The following is a 20,604-nucleotide window of genomic DNA, read 5'->3' as shown; positions in this document are numbered from 1 at the left end:
TCCTGGCTCCAGTGGGCAGGTAAGCAGCTGTGACACGCCCTGGAGGCACTGCTGGAGTCCACAATTCCCCAAGTGACCAAGTTGGCTCCCCATTCTCCCCCAAACTCCTCCCACCGCCCTGTGGATCACCCTGAAGCCTCCGCTCCTCAATCATCCCTGGGTGTCTGACACATTGGGATTCCAGAGAACAAGTCCTTTAAAAAGACACAGGCAAAGCCCTGGCCCAGCAGCTCTGGGCGTTTGCTGGCTGGGCAGTGAGACGTCTCCGATAGCCCCAGCTAGAGGGGTGGGGCAGGAAGGCAGATGGAACAGGGGCCTGTAGTACCTGGCTTGGCGGGGCTGGTGACTGGCCTGGCCAGGCCAGGGCTCAGGGTGGTGGCGGCGAGGGAGGGCTTTGATGGGTTCAGGCCATGTGCTCGGTGACATCAGGATTTCCCTTGACTCTAAGGTTTACATTAATTTTTATATCTTGACAATGGTTGCTCCCTCTCGCCCTCTGGCCTGGGGCGGCTCCTCCTGCGATGGTGCTGATTTCGATGGCATCGAATACTTTGGACTAAACTGCATCATTCAGTTGGAAAAGGGACCTGCTGGGTCAGAGCGGGAGAGTCAAGACCTAGACAGCAGGATCCACCCTCCCACCAGGCCCCGCTGAGCCAGGGCACCCCTGCATTGTGCCAACCTAGAGTGCATTGGTGCACAGACGCCTCTGTGCAGGATAGCACGTCCCACAGTCCTCCTCCCCTGGGTCCTGCTGAACCAAGGCACCCCCGCATAGTGCCAGCCAGAGAGTGTCTTGGTGCACGGCCCCCGCTGTGCAGGACAGCGATGAGCTGCTCCAGTCAAAGTCAGAGCTGGCTGTACAGAGTGGGGCTGAGGGAGGCGCTCTGCAGACTCACACCCCAGCAGCACAGCAAGCTCCAGCCTCGCCCTAGAGGGACATCTCTGCTGGGGCTGAGAAGGGAGTGTGGTCTCCCCAGCCCAACCACTGCTTGGCATCTCTGCAGAAACAGCCACAGGATCTGGGTTGAGACGCCCCAAACGTATCTGACAGCCGGGCCCTCAATAGCTGAGAGGGCAATAACGTGTGGTCACTACAGGAGCGGGAGCCATTGGAATCACTGCCCTAAAGGCTCTGTCACCCAGGCCAGGTGTCTCTGTGTCCATGCAAGGCAAGGGAGTCTTGCTCCCGCAGGTGTCCGACTAGCCCAGAGAAGGCCAGCACTGCCATGTCCGCAGCCCTAACTGCACCACGCCAGGAAGGGCCAGACCCTGCTGCAGGTTCTGAGGTATCCGCTGAGCAGATGGCAGTGGACAGTCATCAGGATCACCGGGTGTGCTCTGAACCTGCCCCGCTCAGCTCTTTGGGTGCCATTTACACCGGGGCAGAGCGAGACTGGGATGCCACCCAACTGCGATGGCACATTGCGCCAAGGTGACGGCCCCAAGCTGCACTGACTCTGGGTTCGCACTGACAGGTAGCAGGGCGAAGGCACCAGGCCTCTCTGACTCCAGCGTTGCAGTGATCAGCGCCAGGGGAAGGCACCAAGCTGCACTGACTGGGTGTCCAAGTGACCGGTGCCAGGGGACAGCGCCAGGCTGCACTGACTCTAGCATCGCGGTAACCGGTGCCAAGGGACAGTGCCAGGCCTCACTGACTCCGGGTTCGTGGTGACCAGTTCCAGGGGACAGCGCCAGGCCGCACTGACTCCGGGTTCGTGGTGACCGTTGCCAGGCTGCACTGACTCCGGGTTCATGGTGACCGTTGCCAGGGCACAGCGCCAGGCCGCACTGACTCCGGGTTCGTGGTGACCGGTGCCAGGGCACAGCGCCAGGCCGCACTGACTCCGGATTCATGGTGACCGGTGCCAGGGCACAGCGCCAGGCCGCACTGACTCCGGGTTTGTGGTGACCGGTGCCAGGGGACACCGCCAGGCCGCACTGACTCCGGATTCATGGTGACCGGTGCCAGGGGACACCGCCAGGCCGCACTGACTCCGGGTTCGTGGTGACTGGTGCCAGGGCACAGCGCCAGGCCGCACTGACTCCGGATTCGTGGTGACCGGTGCCAGGGGACAGCGCCAGGCCGCACTGACTCCGGGTTCATGGTGACCGGTGCTCACCTCTCTCCCTCGCAGACTGTGCTATTCCACATCACCGTTCTGATTGTGCTGGTTTTCGGGCACATGTGGCTCCTCCTCGCACGGTGACAGCTCATCAATGGATGTCTGGTTAGTGATCCCTGGGGAGACAGGGCATGTGGGGCACTGGGCTTGCTCATGAGACCGGGCTCAGGATGGAGCTAGTGAATGTGGCCCATTGGCTCCATGGTCTCGCTGCAGGGTGCCATGAGGGAGCTGCTTCACGCCACCTGTAATAGGCAGGCATGCGGACTGAGCTGAGACCTGCCAACTTGTCTCATGCAGGGCCGCAGACCCAGCCACCAGGGGGTTGCCGTTCGGCCGCCGTGCAGCCTGCGTGGGCTGGAGTATCTGGTCTTTCTCCACCTCACTCCACTTCCCTGCGTTGGTTTGGTTTTGGAATTAGATGAACAGCTTCCGCTGGCCCCCATCTGCCCTGCTCCCAGGAGCACCTGCAACCCTCAGCCCTATGGGCTCTGCTGCCACAGCCACAAGCACCTCACCCCCCCCAGTGCAGGGGCGAGGTTCACACAGCCGGGCCCTTCCTCCTGTGCCACCACTGCCTCTCACTGGGACCGGCAAGGAGGGATGACTCGATCTGGAGGGCGCGGGTGCGGGTACAGTGAGATCACCCTGAGAGTTTCTCAGATATGGGGGGGGAGGGATTTTCCTCAAAGGGCCCCAGGTCCTGGGCAGTACGTACCGCTGGCTGCTCGCTCCTTCCACTTCTGCTTGTTCTCCTGGATGTACTTGGTCCATGTGGAGCGGAAGCTGGTGATGTCAGCGTTGATGTCGCCCAGCTCTGAATGCTCGTCCAGGGACGGCTGCTTCCATTGAGAACTGCAGGGAAACCAGAGGGGGCAGCGCAGTGTAGTGTGGGAACCACACCAAGGCTGGGAGGCACGGCAGGGAGCCCCAGCAGTCAGGACTGGGCTGGGCGAGGACACTGAGGGCTTGATCTCCTCAGTTGGGAGCTGCCTTCACCCAACAGCTCAGCAAATCAGCCCCTCAGCTGGAGTAACAAATAACCCTGGATGCACCTGCTCCCTGGGCACCCCATGGCATTGGCATTGCCCTCCTGGCACAGACGAGAAACTGAAACCTAGGAGGTGAAGTGACCTGCCCAGTGTTCACAGACGGGCAGAGCTGAGACGAGACCCCCTGACCCCTGCCTCGCAGCTCCCAGTCCCTCACACTGAGAGCCCACTGCTTCCTGGGAGCGCCTGCTCTGTGAGGTGTGAAGTGAGATTGCCATCCAGTGGCAGGAGCATGGGGAGCAGTAATGCTGCCGGCTTGAGGACAGGAACAGCTGCCAATAGGGAGGCTCTGCTGGCGCTGACCCAGTGAAGGGGCAGCACTGAGTTCTGTTGGACCCCCTGCTCCCTCTGACTGCTCCGTCCTCCTTTGGCGCTCCCCATTGACTCCCCTCAGACCTGTTCCATCCTCGGCCGATGCTGTTATGCACAAGACCAGCAGGGGGCGAGCACAGATCACACATGAGGCAGCTGGGAACCGGAGCCAGGCAAACCTTTCCCAGCAACACCCCAGGGGCATGGCATTTGCATGAGTGCCGCGGGGGGAGGAAGCGGCCATGGCGCTCGGCGGCTGCGGCTCTGGCGCCCCCGAACTCCCCGGGCCTGCTGCAGGGACCCAGCAGCGCGCACGCTGGGCCCAGCCCCTGGCCAGCTGGGCTGCTGCCCATCTGGTGCTATCGCGCGGTGGCCCCGGGGTGGAGGCATCGGCCGCCCAGCCCCGTTCGTTCCCCTGCGGGACGGGGGGGCTGGGGCCTGCTGCCCCCACTCCGGGGCCGCCGCGCGATAGCACCAGCTGGGCAGCAGCCCAGACGCGACTGGCCAGGGGCTGGGCTGGGCGCAGCGTGCGCGCTACTGGGTCCCCGCAGCAGGCCCCGGCTCGGGGGGTTCGGGGGCGCCAGAGCCGCAGCCGCCAAGCGCCATGGCCGCTTCCTCCCCCCACGGCAGTGGGAGCTGCAGCAGCGGCTGCTCCCGAGTCCCGCTGCCTGGGGGTGAGAACAGCCACCGCCTGGCCCCGCGGGCCGCCCCCCTCCTCTCCCTACCACCCGACTGAGTCCTGCCTGCTCGGGACCAGGCCGGACTCTTACTCACCCCGGCCCCGCGCTTCCCCTGAGTCTCCCGGGCCTCCCTCCAGCGCTTGTGGAGGAAGGTGTGGGTTTTTTGGCCCCGCCCCCGCCAAGCCCTGCCCCCGCGTCACCCCCCCCCCCCCCCCCCCCCCGGCGTCCCGATATTTGACTTGGGTGATCTGGTCACCCTATTTGCATGTGGCTGTGGGGTCTGCACTGGCAAACACAACTACGTGAATGTCATGCAAAACTTGTCCCGGCTCAATTATCCCTTCATGGTGTTCGTGTTCGGGCACCACATGTCTAGAGGGGAACCTGCCACCAGCATGACAAACCCCATGGTCTTTGGTCACTTGCTAAGTCTTGTGGCTAAGGCCTCCTGGGTTCTATCCCCCACTCCGGGAGCGGAGTGGTCTCTAGTGAGTTAGAGCAGGGGTGGTTGAGTCAGGACTCCTGGGTTCTATCCCCAGTTCTGCCACTTACTTGTTTGGGGCCTGATCCGAAATGCATTCAAGTCAATGGAACTACTCTGGATCAGGCCTTCTGCCCTTGGGCTCATTGGCTCAGTCTGACCCTCCGTCTCCCCTGGTGAAATGGTGCTAACAATGAACATAAGCTAATGGTGAGGCGCTGTTAATTCATGTCTGCGAGGCTCAGGCACTGCAGCCTAGAGCCATCGGCAGGGTCCCAGCTGGGCCCTGGCCTTCGGCTCTCACACTGCAGAGAAGCTGGCAGGTGCATACAGAGCAGCTGTGAAGCTCTGAAGTTGGGTCATGACTCCCAGCTACAAAAAGGAGCCGTTTACACAGAGCCTGACTTTGCCCAAGGCCTCGCCTGCCCTGCTCCCCACCTCCCCAGAGCCTTGCGGAGATAAAGGCCTTTGGAAGCAACACCTTGAAATTCCGCTTTGTTCCCATAGAGAAAAATCATGGCCTGTAACTCCTTCAGGGCTCAGCAGGGACTCGGGCAGGCAGCACAGCTGGGAACCTGCCTTTACAGCATGGCAGGGGCAGACTGGGCTGGAGCTGCAGCCCAAACTCAGGCTGAACCAGCACTTTGTTGGCAGTCTGGGGAAGTCTCCGTGGTGGTTGTTTTACATATTCCTGCTGCTCTGAGGTGGGGGGTGGGGGAGTGGGGGTCTATTTTCAGGAGACTCTTCGAAGTCTTATCTGGAGCAGAGAGATTAGCGTCTCATTTGCATAAGGACCAGCTGACGGTACTGCCAGAGCTTCAGGCAGGTCCCAAAGCTTCCAGCATCTTTCCTTTCATGGCCATGTCGGACTGCATCCAAGGGACTCTCTGGGAGGTGGGGAAGAATGCCCGGGGGAACATACAGGGCTCATGGGGATACTAGGGCTAGTCAGCACACTAGGGGCTGGACGTGAGTAACGTCACTGAGGTTGATGAAGTTCCACTGGGGTAAGTGGCCCATTGCTCTGAGCTGGTCCTGGAGCTGTGACTCCTCCTCCTCCTCACATGCTCAGGGTCACACTTGTGGCCAGATTTGGGGACAGGAAGGAATTTCCCCCCAGGTCAGATTGGCAGTGACCTTGGGGGCAGGGGTTCGTCTTCCTCTGCAGCATGCAGCAAGGATTGCTTGCTGGGATCATCTGGGCAGATCCTACCTAATCAATTCCCTGCCCTGGCAGGGGCCTTGGGCATTGGCAGCACCTCGGCCTCTCCTCTTCTCTGCCTGTGGCCCACAACAGCTTAGCTCTCTGAGGCCTGAAATACATTGGTGTGACTAAAGTCATTGAGCTCAACATAGGGGTGGCTGGGTGATAATCAATGGCCCGTGCTGGAGAGGAGGCCAGGTTCAATGAGCTGGTGGTCCATTCTGGCCTTAAACTATGGAGCAAGAGGAGAATCGGGCTCATTCACCCTTGCTAGTAGTGTCAGCATTTTACACATGGGGAAACCGAGGGATTGGGAGGCCTGATTTACCTACAGCCGCATCATGAACCTGTGGCAGAGATGGGACCAGAGCCCAGGTGTCCTGCTGTCCAGTCTGGCAGGCATTCTTCTCTGCTCTGCTGGCTCTCGAGGCACAGGGGATCACATAGCAGCACCAGCCTACAGGGGTGTGTGGCCCCTCTGGACAGCATCGGGCGCTGCCTCACTTTACTAGCCTGGCTACTGTTTCAGTCTAATTCTATTTCTGGACAGGGAGTGCCCCTGAGGGCAGGGTCAGAGGACACAGGCCCACATGGCCCACAGCACTGCCTGAGTGAGGAGCTGGCCCAGCCCTGCAGACATCCCCTCCGAGCATTTCGGAAACACTTAATTAAGATAAATGCCTCTAGGCTGAATGACTGTCCTGCAGCCAGAACAACAGAGACACAAGCAGAGGTTTTCCTGATCCTTGGGTGTGGAACACCCAGGCTCACATCCCTGCTCTGAATTGGGCTAAGCAGGACCTGGACCCTGTGTCTCTCCAGCCCTAGTCAGCACCCGGCCCACTGGGTACTTTGGGATGCGTCTCTCTCACTTTCTCTCTGGGTTTTTGTCAAGGTCTTGGTTCTGTCCCAGTGTGGAACTAAACCAAATGCCGAAACCTGGACAGTTTTCACACCATGAAATTCTTGTTTTCAGGCCAGTCCTACTTTGTCCCCCCCGCTCCCACTGAGAACAATCGGGATCCTCCCTTCCCCACTTCCCATCCTTGAACAAAATGAAGAATTCCCCTCCCCCCCAGAACAATAAGAGCTACTGGGACAACCTGGCCCTAGGGCTCTGGGTTCTGCCCATGAAATCCAGCCCCCACGCCCCCAGCAGTGTAACCACCTCCTGGAGAGGGGACTGAGGCAACACAAGGCACCAACAGATCCCCTGCGCCAGGAGGCCTGGAGCCGCCCAGCCAGTGACACCCCAGAACTCAGTGGCGCTGGCTGGGAGGGAATCAGTGACGTGCCTAGGCAGCCCCCACTGACCAGACTTCGACCAGGACTTGCAGCTTGCCCTGCCCTGCCTTGCCTTGCCCTGCCCTGAGGATCTCTGCAGTCAGAGGTGAATACAGCACCGACACTTCCCTTGGGGCAAACTCCCCCATGGGGCAAATGGCACAAGAGGTATGGACTGGACTGGGCCTATGTATCGAGTGTGCAGCCTGGGAGCCAGGATTCCTGGGTTCCAATCCCAAATCTCCTGTATGCTTGCTCTGAGTCCCTTCCCTGCATCAGGCCTCAATTTCCCCACCTGCAATGTAGGGATAGTGATATGATCCCTGCATTCCTGAGCACGTTGGAAAATTACAAGGGCATCGGTGCTAGTAACACTCCCCTGAGTTTCTAGCTGCTGTGAGCCTCCCATACTGTGCTCACCTGCTCTGCTGGCTGGAGGAGGACTTAGACTTGGAGTCTTCCTCCACCAGCGGGAGGACGATCTTCTCCGCCACGTCCGTCAGCACCGAGAAAGTGGGCTCCACGATGAAATCGATGAAACCTGTGGAGGCAGAGGGAGGCGGCATTAGAGTGCGATGCACCCGGAGCCCCATTGGGCCACGTGCCCCTGAGCCGGCAGGGCTGCATGCACAGACACGAGGGCATGGCCTGGCCCAACGGGCAGGCAAGTCACCAAGTGTATCAGAGCAGGTGTGTGGGGGGAGGCAGCGACTCACCGATCTGGGACTGGGCCACCAGCGTGGACTTGCGATCACAGAGCGGAGAGAAGGGCAGGCCCAGCTCAGCCTCCTTGTCCCCCTGCGGGAAACAGGACAAAGAGAACCGTTAACCCTGCCAAACGCCTGGGGCACCCAGCCGCAGGGTGACGCAAGAGCAGCCTGAGCACAAGAGAGGGAGTCGGTGGACTCAGCTACTAATCTGAGCGTGGGAGATACGAGCCAGGACACCTGGGTTCTTCTATCCTCAGCTCGTCCAAAACACAGGATTCAAACTATCCCTGGGCGTGAGGCTCAACCTGCCTGCCACTAAGCAGCCCAGCTCCTGGGGCAGGACAGCAGGTGTGAGGCCCAACCTACTCGATCTGCACCCGTCTGTCTGTAATGTCTGTGTTTCCGGGAGCGAGTTTGGTTCACGCAGTGAGTGTTTGTAGCTGCAAATGCCTGTTTTCACACGCCAGCGGGGATGAGTCTGTAGTGACACCCCAAGGACACATGGAATGACGGTTACCACGCGGCTGTCACGCCCCGAGGCCACGCGGCATGGCGGTCACCACGCGGCCGTCGCGCCCTGAGGTCAAACGCTTCTAGTGGCACTTGGGATGGTTCAGTGGCTCCTTGGCAGTTAATTGGGTGGCTGAGCTGCCATAGGGGAATGTTCCTTATCATGGCTGGGTCCCATTCCTAAAATCCATTCCAACCAGCCAATGTCTCATATCACCCATCCCAGATCCAGAGGCAGCATGAGCAAGTTCACTGAGCGCAGGGCTTGGGGTCATGATCTGCTGGTTTCCATATCAGCCCCACCGTATGACCCAGGGCAAGCCCTCCTCACCAGGCCCCGGTTTCCTCATCTGTAAAATGGGGTTCATGCTGTTTCCTTGGTTGGTGGCAAGCAAAGCTGTGTCTAACAGCAGTGGGAGAGTCAGGACTCCGGGGATCTCTTCCCAGCTCTAGGAGGGGAGTGGGGTCTAGCGGTTAGAGCCAGGGAGGCAGGACTCCGGGGTTCTCTTCCCAGCTCTAGGAGTGGAGTGGGGTCTAGAGGTTAGAGCAGGGGAGGAAGGGAGGCAGGGAGTCAGGACTCCGGGGTTCTCTTCCCAGCTCTGGAGGGAAGTGGGGTCTAGTGGGATCGAGTGGGGGAAGGGAGTCAGGACTCCGGGGTTCCGTTCTCAGCTCTGCTACTGGCTTTGAGCCATGTTCCTTCCTCTCTCTGTGCCCTGCCCTTGCTGCTGGGGAGCTCCATTAGTTTTGTGCAGCCCCAAGCTCCTTGGCTGGAAGAGGCTCTGGGCAGGGCTCTCTGCTGTCGGGGGACTGGGTTCGGAATCACTGCCCCAGCCAGAAATACCCAGCTCAGCAAAGCCTCAGAAAGGCTGGTTGGTACTGTGGAGTCACAGGGAAGATTGTGCCACCAACAGGGCAACACTGGGGCAGGCCCACAGTTGGGAGCAGACCGAGGGGGGTCACAGCAGGGATGGCTGAGCTCCAGTGCCTCACCTGGGGCTGTGAGGCTGCGTAAGGGAATCGCCCTCCCCTGGCCAAGAGGAGCTGGTTCAGGGGAAGCCCTAGCAAGGCTGACCGCACTCTCCACACGCAGCCTGGGTATGGACTCTCCCTGGCAGCGGGTGACACTGAAATCACTGGGGATCTCTCGCCCCCGGGACAGATTCCCAAGATGAAGGCTGCCTGAGGCTGCAAGCTCCTGGGTCCCCTGAGCTGCTTCTGGCCAAGGCCTGGGCTCGTCTGGTTTTCAAGGGCATTGGGAAGAGCCGCAGGCCTTGGGGACCGGTTGAGCCTCCCCGCGGTACCTGTCTGAAGAACTCCTCCATCAGAGCCTTGGTCCAGCGGCTGTGGACGCTCCATTGCTTGGTGGGGTGGCTGATGTCGGCTGCATGCAGCAGCAGCGACAGCGCTTTCGATTTATCGATCCTGCAGAGGGAGGCGCAAGAGGCATATTAAGGCAGGGGCCCTGCTCTCTACCCGGCCTCCACCCAAGCACGGCCTGGCCCCACCACTGTTCATCCCTGACGCCCAGACACAGCTCAGCACACCTGGGCACAGAGCTGTGTGCACACTGGCACACAGGCACATTCACACACACACACCACCATGCACAGACACAATTCAGCTCAACCGTGTTCAGGCCATTACAATCATCTGCTCTGTCCGTCTGCATCGCCCCGGCCAGAGCCAGGGATTCCAGCATCCAGCCGAGCCAGAGCGAAGCTTTTAGAGCCAGACTCCAAGTGTCCATCTAGGCTGCAGCGGAAGCTGTAATTCCCGGCTCCGGCAGATGTACAAACACTAACTCCGATGGAACTAGTGCTCTGAACACAGCAGTGTGGCCACAGCGTCATGGCAGCGAGACGGGCTGGTTGCCTGAATACACACCCAGGATTTCACATGGGATTTTAGCCTGCACCACCACCCATGCCACTGCAGCCACACTGCTCTTTGTAGCATGTTACCTCCATCAAAGCTAGCGAGTGTCCGTACACCCAAACTGGGAATTACAGCTCCAGCTGCAGGACAGATTGACCCCACATGACAGAGAATCCACTGCACCCCGGGACCAGTTGTTCCCAGGGTTAATTCTCCTCACTTAACCTTTTGCATCTTATTTCTAGCCTGAATTTGTTGAGCTTCTGCTTCAAGCCATTGGATCGCGCTCTGCCTTTGAGTGCGAGATTAAAGAGCTCTCTGCTCTCAGAAATCTGCTCCTGTGTAGGGATTTACAGACCAGGATCAAGTCAGCTCTTACCCTGCTGTTTGATAAGCTAAGTAGATGGAGCTTCTTCCGTCTCTCCCCGGCAAGCAGCTTCTCCAGGCATTGAATTGTCCTTGTGGCTCTTCCCTGAACACGCTCTAATTTGTCAACATAATGCATGCAGACACATGTACACGCACAGGCACATGTGTGCAGACACACATATGTGCACATGCAGGCATGTGTAGACATACGTGTGCGTGCATATAGACACACAGACCTGCACAGCCAAAGCATGCATGTGTGCACAAACACACACACACTCATACAATGCGCACCCCCTCCCAGCACACATCCGACTCCCAAAATCCACGCGTTACACACACGTTCCTGTCGCCCACCTCAGCTGCACACAAAGCCACACGTGCCCATAAACTTCCTATGTGCACAAAACATCTCCCCCCCGCCCCCCCCCCCCCCGCCAACACCACCTCTTGCTTCCCCTTGAAGCAGCACTTTCCTTCAACACCCCCCGCAACACCTCCACCCCTACCTCCACCCCCTCACTCACCTCTCCAGCTGCTGGAGGGAGGTTTTCATGGACTTGACCTGCTGGAAGTGACAGGACATGTCTGTGGCCAGGACCATCTCAATCACCAGGGACCGCAGCTCCCTGCCCCATGTGGAGAAATAGACGCGTGATCACTCCTGTACAGCCAGCAACTCAGCCCGTTGCACACGCTCCACCCATTGCATTTTATGAACTGACCCTTTTGTGGCTGCTCTGTCAGTACAACACAATGAACACAAGCTGGCAGTTGCCCCCAGGGCTCCCCATTAAGGGGTCCCCTGCACAGAGAAGGCTCAGAAATACAGTTAGAAGAGCCTCCGGCTGAATGAGCTCCCTGCCCCATTCCCCACCTGGTGCAGAGGGACTGATGTGCTCCAGGCATGAATGTCAGAGAGATGGACCCCCATCATTAACCACTTCCACCCCCATGATGGGGTGCTTTACTGTCGCTCGATGTTAAAAATCCCATCAGCAACTCACTAACTAGGCATCCTGGGGACTGTCTTTTTGTATTGTGTCTGTACAGTGCTAGCACACCGGGATCCTGCTCCAGGACTAGGGCCCCTAAGTGACACAGTAACTCAATTGATAAATCATAAACACGGAGGGGAGGCAGGTCCCCTCTCTGCCTCCATTGCGATTTGGGATGGGGCCGACGTCTGTATCTGCTGCCCAGTGTCTCTGCTCTGAGCGGACACATATGATCATAAGCAGAAGCCTGCAATGTGCTCCCTGCTGACCAGATGGGCAGCAGGATTAGCCACTTATTTGCAACCCCATGGCTGGCAGAAGTGAGGGGGACACAGGTTCTGGGGGATCTGCAGGGGGGCGGGAGGGCAGGGCCTTACCCAAACTCATCCTTGGCCAGATTGACGAAGATGTTCATCTCATCCTCCTGCATCATGCGGAAGACAGCGCTGATGTGGTGGTTCTCCAGCACCGAGCGGTCGTTGTACAGGATGGCACAGTCAGACCTGGGACCAGAGGAGCCGTGGCTCAGATTTGGGGCTGGGGAGAGGCCGCCCCGGGCAGGCAGCCGGCCGCTATCACAACAGCGTCACTGAGGGATGAGTAAACCAGCACAGCGTAGGCCAGATTGGGCCTGATTCTGCCCCAGAGCCCATGCTGGAGCGAGCCCAATTCTTCACCGGAGTGCAGGCCAGGCCCGATCCCCCCAGAGCGCAGGCCGGAGCAAGCCTGATCCTCCCCCAGAGCACAGGCCAGAATGGGCCCGATCCTCCCCCACAGCACAGGCCGCAGTGTGCCCAATCCTCCCCTAGGAGCACAGGCCAGAGCGGGCCTGATCCTCCCCCAGAGCACAGGCCGGAATGGGCCCGATCCCCCCCAGAGCGCAGGCCGGAGCAAGCCCAATCCTCCCCCAGAGCACAGGCCAGAATGGGCCCGATCCCCCCAGAGCGCAGGCCGGAGCGAGCCCGATCCTCCCCCAGAGCACAGGCCGAAATGGTCCCAATCCCCCCAGAGCGCAGGTCGGAGCAAGCCCGATCCTCCCCCAGAGCACAGGCCAGAACAGGGCTGAATCCCCCAGAGTGCAGACCGGAGTGAGCCCGATCCTCCCCCAGAGAGATGGGGGTGGGGTAATTCTCATGATATCTGCAGCTCAGCCACAACCAATGGAAACCTTTGTATTGTGCCCAGCCCAGAGTAGTCCCCATCCCCACCCCATATCTATGCCCGGCCCATAGGCATCCTATCCCTCCCTCACTGCCCGGCCCATAGGCACCCTGCCCCTTCCCCACAGCTCAGTCCATAGGCACCCTGCCCCTTCCCCACTGCCCGACCACAGGCAACCTGCCTTACCCACATTGCCTGGCCCATGGCACGTTGCCCCTCCTCCCAGTGCTTGGCCCCTGGACACCCTGCTCCCCCCCTGCTACCCACCCAATGGGCACCCTGCCCACCCTGCAGCACTCGGTGAAGCATAGCTCCTCTCCAGGAGAGCCCATGAGATCCCGGGCAGGAGGGGCCGTGCCATGCGCTGCCGCCTGGGCACTCACTTGGTCTGAATGTGGAAGCTATTAGTGGTGCCCGTGTGCTCATAGTCGTGGATGGCAGCTGCGAAGATGATGGCCAGGACCTCAATCTCCGTCAGACAGTGCTGGGGGGCAAAGACGCTGTTAGTGCCCAGGAGGGGTGCTGCCCAGCTCAGCACCCTGTCCTGTCCCTGGGCAGAGGTGCAGGAATCACTGCTCCTACATAACCTGGAGGGGGGGAGGTTGGGAGCAGGCACCTTAACATAGTGACCCCCAAAACTTGTGTCCCTCCAGCCTGTTCCTGACTCCTTCTCATGGGCTGGGGCCCAGGCTATGCTGGCAGCAGGGCAGGCACAGGTGTCAGGTGCAGGTGATGGCTTGGCTGGGCAGGAGGAAGCAGCCAAGGCCTGCCCAGGGAGCTGGGAGAAGGAGGGCACTCAGCCCCATTCACCCTCCAGACCCTGAGCTGGTTTCTCCACCTGGCCGTTTCTGTGAAGGTGGAGAGGCCGCTAGGGGGCGCTGTGCGCCTTGGTAACAATGCAGCCCCTTGCACTGGAACCAGGCAGCTCTTACATGGGCTTGGACCAAGACCCAGATCCCAACACCCGCAAACTCTGGTGAAGTGGGGCTGGATCTAACCCACCCCCAGGCTGGGCCCTGACTCTAAAACTAGCTGAACCAAACTCTGGATCCCCCCCAAACCTGGGAAAGAGCCAGAATGGAGCTTCCCCCTCCCCGGCTTGTGCAACAAGGTGCTTGGAGCAGCTGCTGCTGAGTGCTGTGGGAGATCCCCTACCCTCCACCCATGGGCACCAGGGAGGAAGCAGTAGCATGCCCTGATCTTCCCACCTCCCCCCATTAGCCACCAGTGGAGAGGCCAGACCATGACCCCTCAGCATGAACCCAGAGGAGGGGCCCTGGACACAGCCAGCTGGCACAGCACCTACGTACCACCATGCCAGTGCGCAGCAGGAAGCAGTGCACAGTCTGGGTCACGTCCGCCGCATGGATCTGATTGTGGTAGGGGTTCTTGTATTTCCCATAGCCAGCCTCCAGTGCGTCCAGTAAGGTCATTAAAAACACAGTGGGAATCTGCGGAGCAAGGAGACAGGGGTCAGGCTGCAGCACCAGAGCCCTGAGCTGGCAGCATGCAAGCACGCTGCAGGGGTATCTGCATGCCAAAGAGGGCTGCCAGCCTGTCCTGTAGCCAGAAATCTCACCACGTAATAACCCTAGGGGCAGCCAGGAAGGACTGATGGGGAAATTGAGGCACAGAGACAACCAAGTGATTTTCCAAAGGTGGGAAAAGGACTCAAGCACTCCTCGCTCCCAGACCTGTGCTCTGGCCACTAGACCACAGATCTTCGACACCCCACCACACACAGACCCCCGGGCAGTGGCCTGCTTTCCCACTGTGGTTTTGGGGAATCTTGTTCTATTTGCTGATGTCAGAGTGGCTCAGGCCCCATCCTGCAGGGACTTACTCACTGGAATAACTGCTGCTGCTCCCGCGGGTAAAGCCACCTGTGTCTTTGAGCAGTACCTGCAAAGAGGCCAGGGAGTGAATGGGCCCCAGGACTCTCCCAGCCATTGTGGGGCTCAATGGGGCCAGGCTGAGGCTGGGGCCCACAGGCAGGGGGCAGCCCTGCCCTGCCTGTTCTATGGTATTGCAGCTGCCTGGCCCAGGGGACACCATGCTGCCAGCCCCTGAGTGACAGCGCCACGTTGCCAGAGCCCTGCCATACGCAGAGGGCAGAGACAAGATGGGGGGTGGAGATGCTGTCTGTCAAGTCCCGACCCTGCTGTGAGTGGGGAGAGGAGCATCACACCCGAGTCTGTTCCCTCAGGGGACAGGGGCAAAGGGGAGTCTGCTCCAGAGATTGGCAGGTGGAGACAGCCTGTGCTGCTTCTGCTCTCCCTCGCCCCAGCACAGCCTGTCTGACACCTCTGCTCTCCAGGCTGGGGCAGCCAGTGCAGCATCCGGCACACTGGGCCTGACCCCGGCCTGGGCTCTTTGGTGCTTCCATTTGGGAAATCAACAATGATCTATTCTAGACCAACACACTGTCAGGCTTCCAGCCCCCTTGGGCCCCCGCACCCATTGTGGCTGCAGAAGGAAAGCCCCAATCTGCTAAGCCAGGGTCTTTGACGGACATGCCATGACTGTGGGGCCCATGGGAAGGTCTCTGGGATTGAGGCTCGACTCTGCTCTCAAAAATCTGGAGCAGCGCCGGCGACTCCCAGCAGATGTGTGGCAAAGAGCAGAGATGGGCCCTGGAAATCGGGCCCTGCAGGGCACTTGAGCTGCCCAACGCAGCACCACTGACTCCCTTGCCCATTGCAGCCCTGTGCCCACTCCAGCCCCTCCCACCCAGGCACCCAGACAGGGCTGGCTCGGAGTTTAGTACATCAGTTGGAAGTAACAGAGGAGGAGAAGGACCTCGGAGTATTGGTTGATCACAGGATGACTATGAGCCGCCAATGTGATATCACCGTGAAAAAAGTGAATGCGGTCTTGGGATGCATCAGGCGAGGTATTTCCAGTAGAGATAAGGAGGTGTTAGTATCGTTATACAAGGCACTGGGGAGACCTCATCTGGAATATTGTGTGCAGTTCTGGTCTCCCATATTTAAGAAGGATGAATTCAAACTGGAACAGGTACAGAGAAGGGCTACTAGGATGATCCGAGGAATGGAAAACCTGTCTTATGAAAGGAGACTCAAAGAGCTTGGCTTGTTTAACCTAACCAAAAGAAGGCTGAGGGGAGATATGATTGCTCTTTATAAATATATCAGAGGGATAAATACCAGGGAGGGAGAGGAATTATTTAAGCTCAGTAGCAATGTGGACACAAGAACAAATGGATATAATCTGGCCATCAGGAAGTTTAGACTTGAAATTAGACTAAAGTTTCTAACCATCAGAGGAGTGAAATTCTGGAACAGCCTTCCGAGGGAAACAGTGGGGGCAAAAGACATATCTGTCTTCAAGACGAAGCTTGATAAGTTTCATAGAATCATAGAATCATAGAATATCAGAGTTGGAAGGGACCTCAAGAGGTCATCTAGTCCAACCCCCTGCTCAAAGCAGGACCAATTCCCAGCTAAATCATCCCAGCCAGGGCTTTGTCAAGCCGGGCCTTGAAAACCTCCAAGGAAGGAGACTCCACCACCTCCCTAGGTAACGCATTCCAGTGTTTCACCACCCTCCTAGTGAAATAGTTTTTCCTGATATCCAACCTGGACCTCCCCCACTGCAACTTGAGACCATTGCTCCTTGTTCTGTCGTCTGCCACCACTGAGAACAGCCGAGCTCCATCCTCTTTGGAACCCCCCTTCAGGTAGTTGAAGGCTGCTATCAAATCCCCCCTCATTCTTCTCTTCTGGAGACTAAACAATCCCAGTTCCCTCAGCCTCTCCTCATAAGTCATGTGCTCCAGACCCCTAATCATTTTTGTTGCCCTCCGCTGGACTCTTTCCAATATTTGCACATCCTTCTTGTAGTGTGGGGACCAAAACTGGACACAGTATTCCAGATGAGGCCTCACCAATGTCGAATAAAGGGGAACGATCACGTTCCTCGATCTGCTGGCAATGCCCCTACTTATACAGCCCAAAATGCTGTTAGCCTTCTTGGCAACAAGAGCACACTGTTGACTCATATCCAGCTTCTCGTCCACTGTGACCCCTAGGTCCTTTTCTGCAGAACTGCTACCTAGCCATTCGGTCCCTAGTCTGTAGCAGTGCATGGGATTCTTCCGTCCTAAGTGCAGGACTCTGCACTTGTCCTTGTTGAACCTCATCAGGTTTTTTTCAGCCCAATCCTCTAATTTGTCTAGGTCTCTCTGTATCCGATCCCTACCCTCTAGTGTATCTACCACGCCTCCTAGTTTAGTGTCATCTGCAAACTTGCTGAGAGTGCAGTCCACACCATCCTCCAGATCATTAATAAAGATATTAAACAAAACCGGCCCCAGGACCGACCCTTGGGGCACTCCGCTTGAAACCGGCTGCCAACTAGACATGGAGCCATTGATCACTACCCGTTGAGCCCGACGATCTAGCCAGCTTTCTATCCACCTTACAGTCCATTCATCCAGCCCATACTTCTTTAACTTGGCAGCAAGAATACTGTGGGAGACCGTATCAAAAGCTTTGCTAAAGTCAAGGAATAGTTTATGGAGGGGAGGGCATAATGGGATAGCCTAATTTTGGCAATTAATTGATCTTTGACTACTAGCGGTAAATATGCCCAATGGCCTGTGATGGGATGTTAGATGGGGTGGGATCTGAGTTACTACAGAGAATTCTTTCCTGGGTGTCTGGCTGGTGAGTCTTGCCCACAAGCTCAGGGTTTAGCTGGTCGCCATATTTGGGGTTGGGAAGGAATTTTCCTCCAGGGCAGATTGGCAGAGGCCCTGAGGGGTTTTCACCTTCCTCTGCAGCGTGGGGCACAGGTCACTTGCTGGAGGATTCTCTGCACCTTGAAGTCTTTAAACCATGATTTGAGGACTTCAATAGCTCAGTCATAGGCTAGGGGGTTATTACAGGAGTGGGTGGGTGAGATTCTGTGGCCTGCGTTGTGCAGGAGGTCAGACTAGACGATCATAATGGTCCCTTCTGACCTTAAAGTCTGTGACTCTATGATGCTAACATATATTCTGCCCCACATGATCAATGCTCGGACAGTAACAATGGCAGCTCTTGGCATGACCCCTGCCAGAAGCCATTTTACCTCAGGGCAGCTCCCTGTACCCAGCCTGGCACTGAGCAGCCAGGAACCCTGAATGAACCTGGGTCACTGATGTGGACAGTCTCCTCCTCCCAGGTCCCTGTGTGGCAAGGCATCCCAGCATGCATCACTCCATGGTGCCGTTGTGTGCACGTCTCCTGGGTGCACTGTCCCTGTTGAGGCACCACGCGGTAGCTGCCTGGATTTTCCCAGCATGCACTGAGGCATGCACTCAGGCAGTGTGTCTGGGGTGGATGCATGGTCGTGCTGCAGCAGGAACATGGCTCAGACACATTGGTGCCACCTTCTCGGAGGAGTTGGGCACTGGCTGTTTGCATAGATGGGCCAGTGCCTGAGATGGCCCCTTTCACCCACACTGAAAAGCCGCCAGGGGATGCGATCTTGGGAACCACAGACCCCTGTCTTCCCCTTGCTCCGCGGCTCTGGATTCAAGAGTGCTGAGGGAGTTCGTGGATGTGATCGTAGAGCCATTGGCCATTATCTTTGAAAATTTGTGGTGATTGGGGGAGGTCCCAGATGATTGGAAAAAGGCAAATATAGTGCCCATATTTGAAAAAGGGAAGAAAGAGAACCCGGGGAACTACAGACCGGTCAGCCTCACTTCAGTCCCAGGCAAAATCATGGAGCAGGTCCTTAAGGAATCCATTTTGAAGCACTCGGAGGAGAGGAAGATGATCAGGAACAGTCAACATGGATTCACCAAGGGCAAGTCATGCCTGATCAACCTGATTGCCTTCTATGATGAGATAACTGGCTCTGTGGATATGGGGAAAGCGGTGGATGTGATATATCTTGACTTTAGCAAAGCTTTTGATACGGTCTCCCACCGTATTCTTGCCAGCAAGTTAAAGAAGTATGGATTGGATGACTGGACTATAAGGTGGATAGAAAGCTGGCTAGATTGTCGGGCTCAATGAGTAGTGATCAACAGCTTGATGTCTAGTTGGCAGCCGGTTTCAAGCGGAGTGCCCCAAGGGTCGGTCCTGGGGCCGGTTTTGTTTAATATCTTTATTAATGATCTGGATGATGGGATGAATTGCACCCTCAGCAAGTTCACAGATGACACTAATTTGGTGGGAGAGGTAGATACGCTGGAGGGGAGGGATAGGGTCCAGAGTGACCTAGACAAATTGGAGGATTGGACCAAAAAAAATCTGATGAGGTTCAACAAGGACAAGTGCAGAGTCCTGCACTTAGGAAAGAAGAACCCATGCACTGCTACAGGCTGGGGACCGACTGGCAAAGCGGCAGTTCTGCAGTACAGGACTTGGGGATTACAGTGGATGAGAAGCTGGATATGAGTCAACACTGTGCCCTTGTTGCCAAGAAGGCCAATGGCATATTGTGCTGTATTAGTAGGGGCATTGCCAGCAGATCGAGGGAAGTGATTATTCCCCTCTATTGGACACTGGTGAGGCCACACCTGGAGTACTGCGTCCAGTTTTGGTCCCCCCACTACAGAAGGGGTATGGACAAATTGGAGAGAGTCCAGCGGAAGGCAATGAAAATGATTAGGGGGCTGGGGCACATGACTTACGAGGAGAGGCTGAGGGAACTGTGGTTATTTAGTCTGCAGAAGAGAAGAGTGAGGGAGGATTTGATAGCAGCCTTCAACTACCTGAAGTGAGGTTCCAAAGAGGATGGAGCTAGGCTGTTCTCCGTGGTGGCAGATGACAGAACAAGGAGCAGTGGTCTCAAGTTGCAGTGGGGGAGGTCTAGGTTGGATATTAGGAAACACTATTTCACTAGGAGGGTGGTGAAGCACTGGAATGGATTACCTAGGGATGTGGTGTAATCTCCATCCTTAGAGGTTTTTAAGGCCTGGCTTGACAAAGCCCTGGCTGGGATGATTTAGTTGGTATTGGTCCTGCTTTGAGCAGAGGATTGGACTAGATGACCTCCTGAGGTCTCTTCCAACCCTAATGTTCTATGATTCTATGATCCCAGCAGGTGATCCCTGCTCCCTGCTGCAGAGGAAGGTGAAAACCACCAGGTTCCTGCCAATCTGACCTGGGGAGAAAATTCCTTCCCAACCCCAAAGCTGGTGATTGTATGACCCTGAGCACATGAGCAAGTCGGGTGTCTGCGTCACGCCTGGACAACGGGGAGCGTTGGAGAGAACAGGAAAAGCAAGCGGAGCTGTTCACACAGACCTCATCCCCATCAGTTACTGTCAATGGGCGAACGCAACCGGCCCAGCAAGGGAGGGAAGAAAAACAGTCAATGCTTGCAAAGACATGCACAGACACGCACAGACATGCACACCCGGGCACACACACGCACAGACATGCACACCTGGGCACATACACACAGACATGCACACCCGCGCACAGACATGCACAGACACGCACACCCGGGCACAGACATGTACACCTGGGCACATACACACACTGACATGCACACCCGGACACACAGAGACACACAGACATGCACAGCTGTCACCTACACACACAGACATGCACACCTGGGCGCACACACGCCACAGACATGCACATGCAGACTCACAGGCATGCATACTCCTACGCCACACATGCATGCATATCCATAGTCATGCACACATATGTGCAGACTCATACACATACATGTGCATATGTAACCCAGGCCTGCTGGGTGTGGCACTCTGTCCCCCTCTAGCGGTACCTAGCCCAGCTAGCGATTGATGAGTCCGCTACAGCTTTGGTTAAGAGCCACGTGGTTTTTAGCTCATGCAGTAGAGACTCATGCATTTAG

At 57.4% G+C, this 20,604-nt stretch overlaps 1 protein-coding gene across 9 annotated transcripts in view; it reads right to left on the bottom strand.

Moving 5' to 3' along the window:
- Nucleotides 1–444: 444 nt before the first annotated feature.
- PDE1B (phosphodiesterase 1B) overlaps nt 445–20,604 on the bottom strand; it is a 147,745-nt gene continuing 127,585 nt past the window's right edge. For 4 of the 9 annotated variants that reach the window (XM_065576064.1, XM_042858929.2, XM_005296037.4 and 1 more), the window contains 10 exons: nt 14,073–14,213; nt 13,146–13,246; nt 11,979–12,104; nt 11,131–11,232; nt 9,661–9,781; nt 7,856–7,937; nt 7,560–7,680; nt 2,845–2,981; nt 2,124–2,242; nt 445–590 (listed from right to left, as the gene is read on the bottom strand). In XM_065576064.1, coding sequence (XP_065432136.1) covers nt 2,145–2,242; nt 2,845–2,981; nt 7,560–7,680; nt 7,856–7,937; nt 9,661–9,781; nt 11,131–11,232; nt 11,979–12,104; nt 13,146–13,246; nt 14,073–14,213 — 1,029 coding nt within the window. In that variant the 3' untranslated portion in view covers nt 445–590; nt 2,124–2,144. The remainder of the gene's footprint in view (nt 591–2,123; nt 2,243–2,844; nt 2,982–7,559; nt 7,681–7,855; nt 7,938–9,660; nt 9,782–11,130; nt 11,233–11,978; nt 12,105–13,145; nt 13,247–14,072; nt 14,214–20,604) is intronic. The other 5 variants (XM_065576063.1, XM_065576065.1, XM_065576068.1 and 2 more) reach the window with 2 other exon arrangements.

The sequence above is a fragment of the Chrysemys picta genome, chromosome 22 (genome assembly GCF_011386835.1).
Source record: "Chrysemys picta bellii isolate R12L10 chromosome 22, ASM1138683v2, whole genome shotgun sequence".
In the NCBI taxonomy this organism is placed as follows: domain Eukaryota; kingdom Metazoa; phylum Chordata; order Testudines; family Emydidae; genus Chrysemys; species Chrysemys picta.
This window is presented reverse-complemented; position numbering and strand designations above follow the sequence as displayed.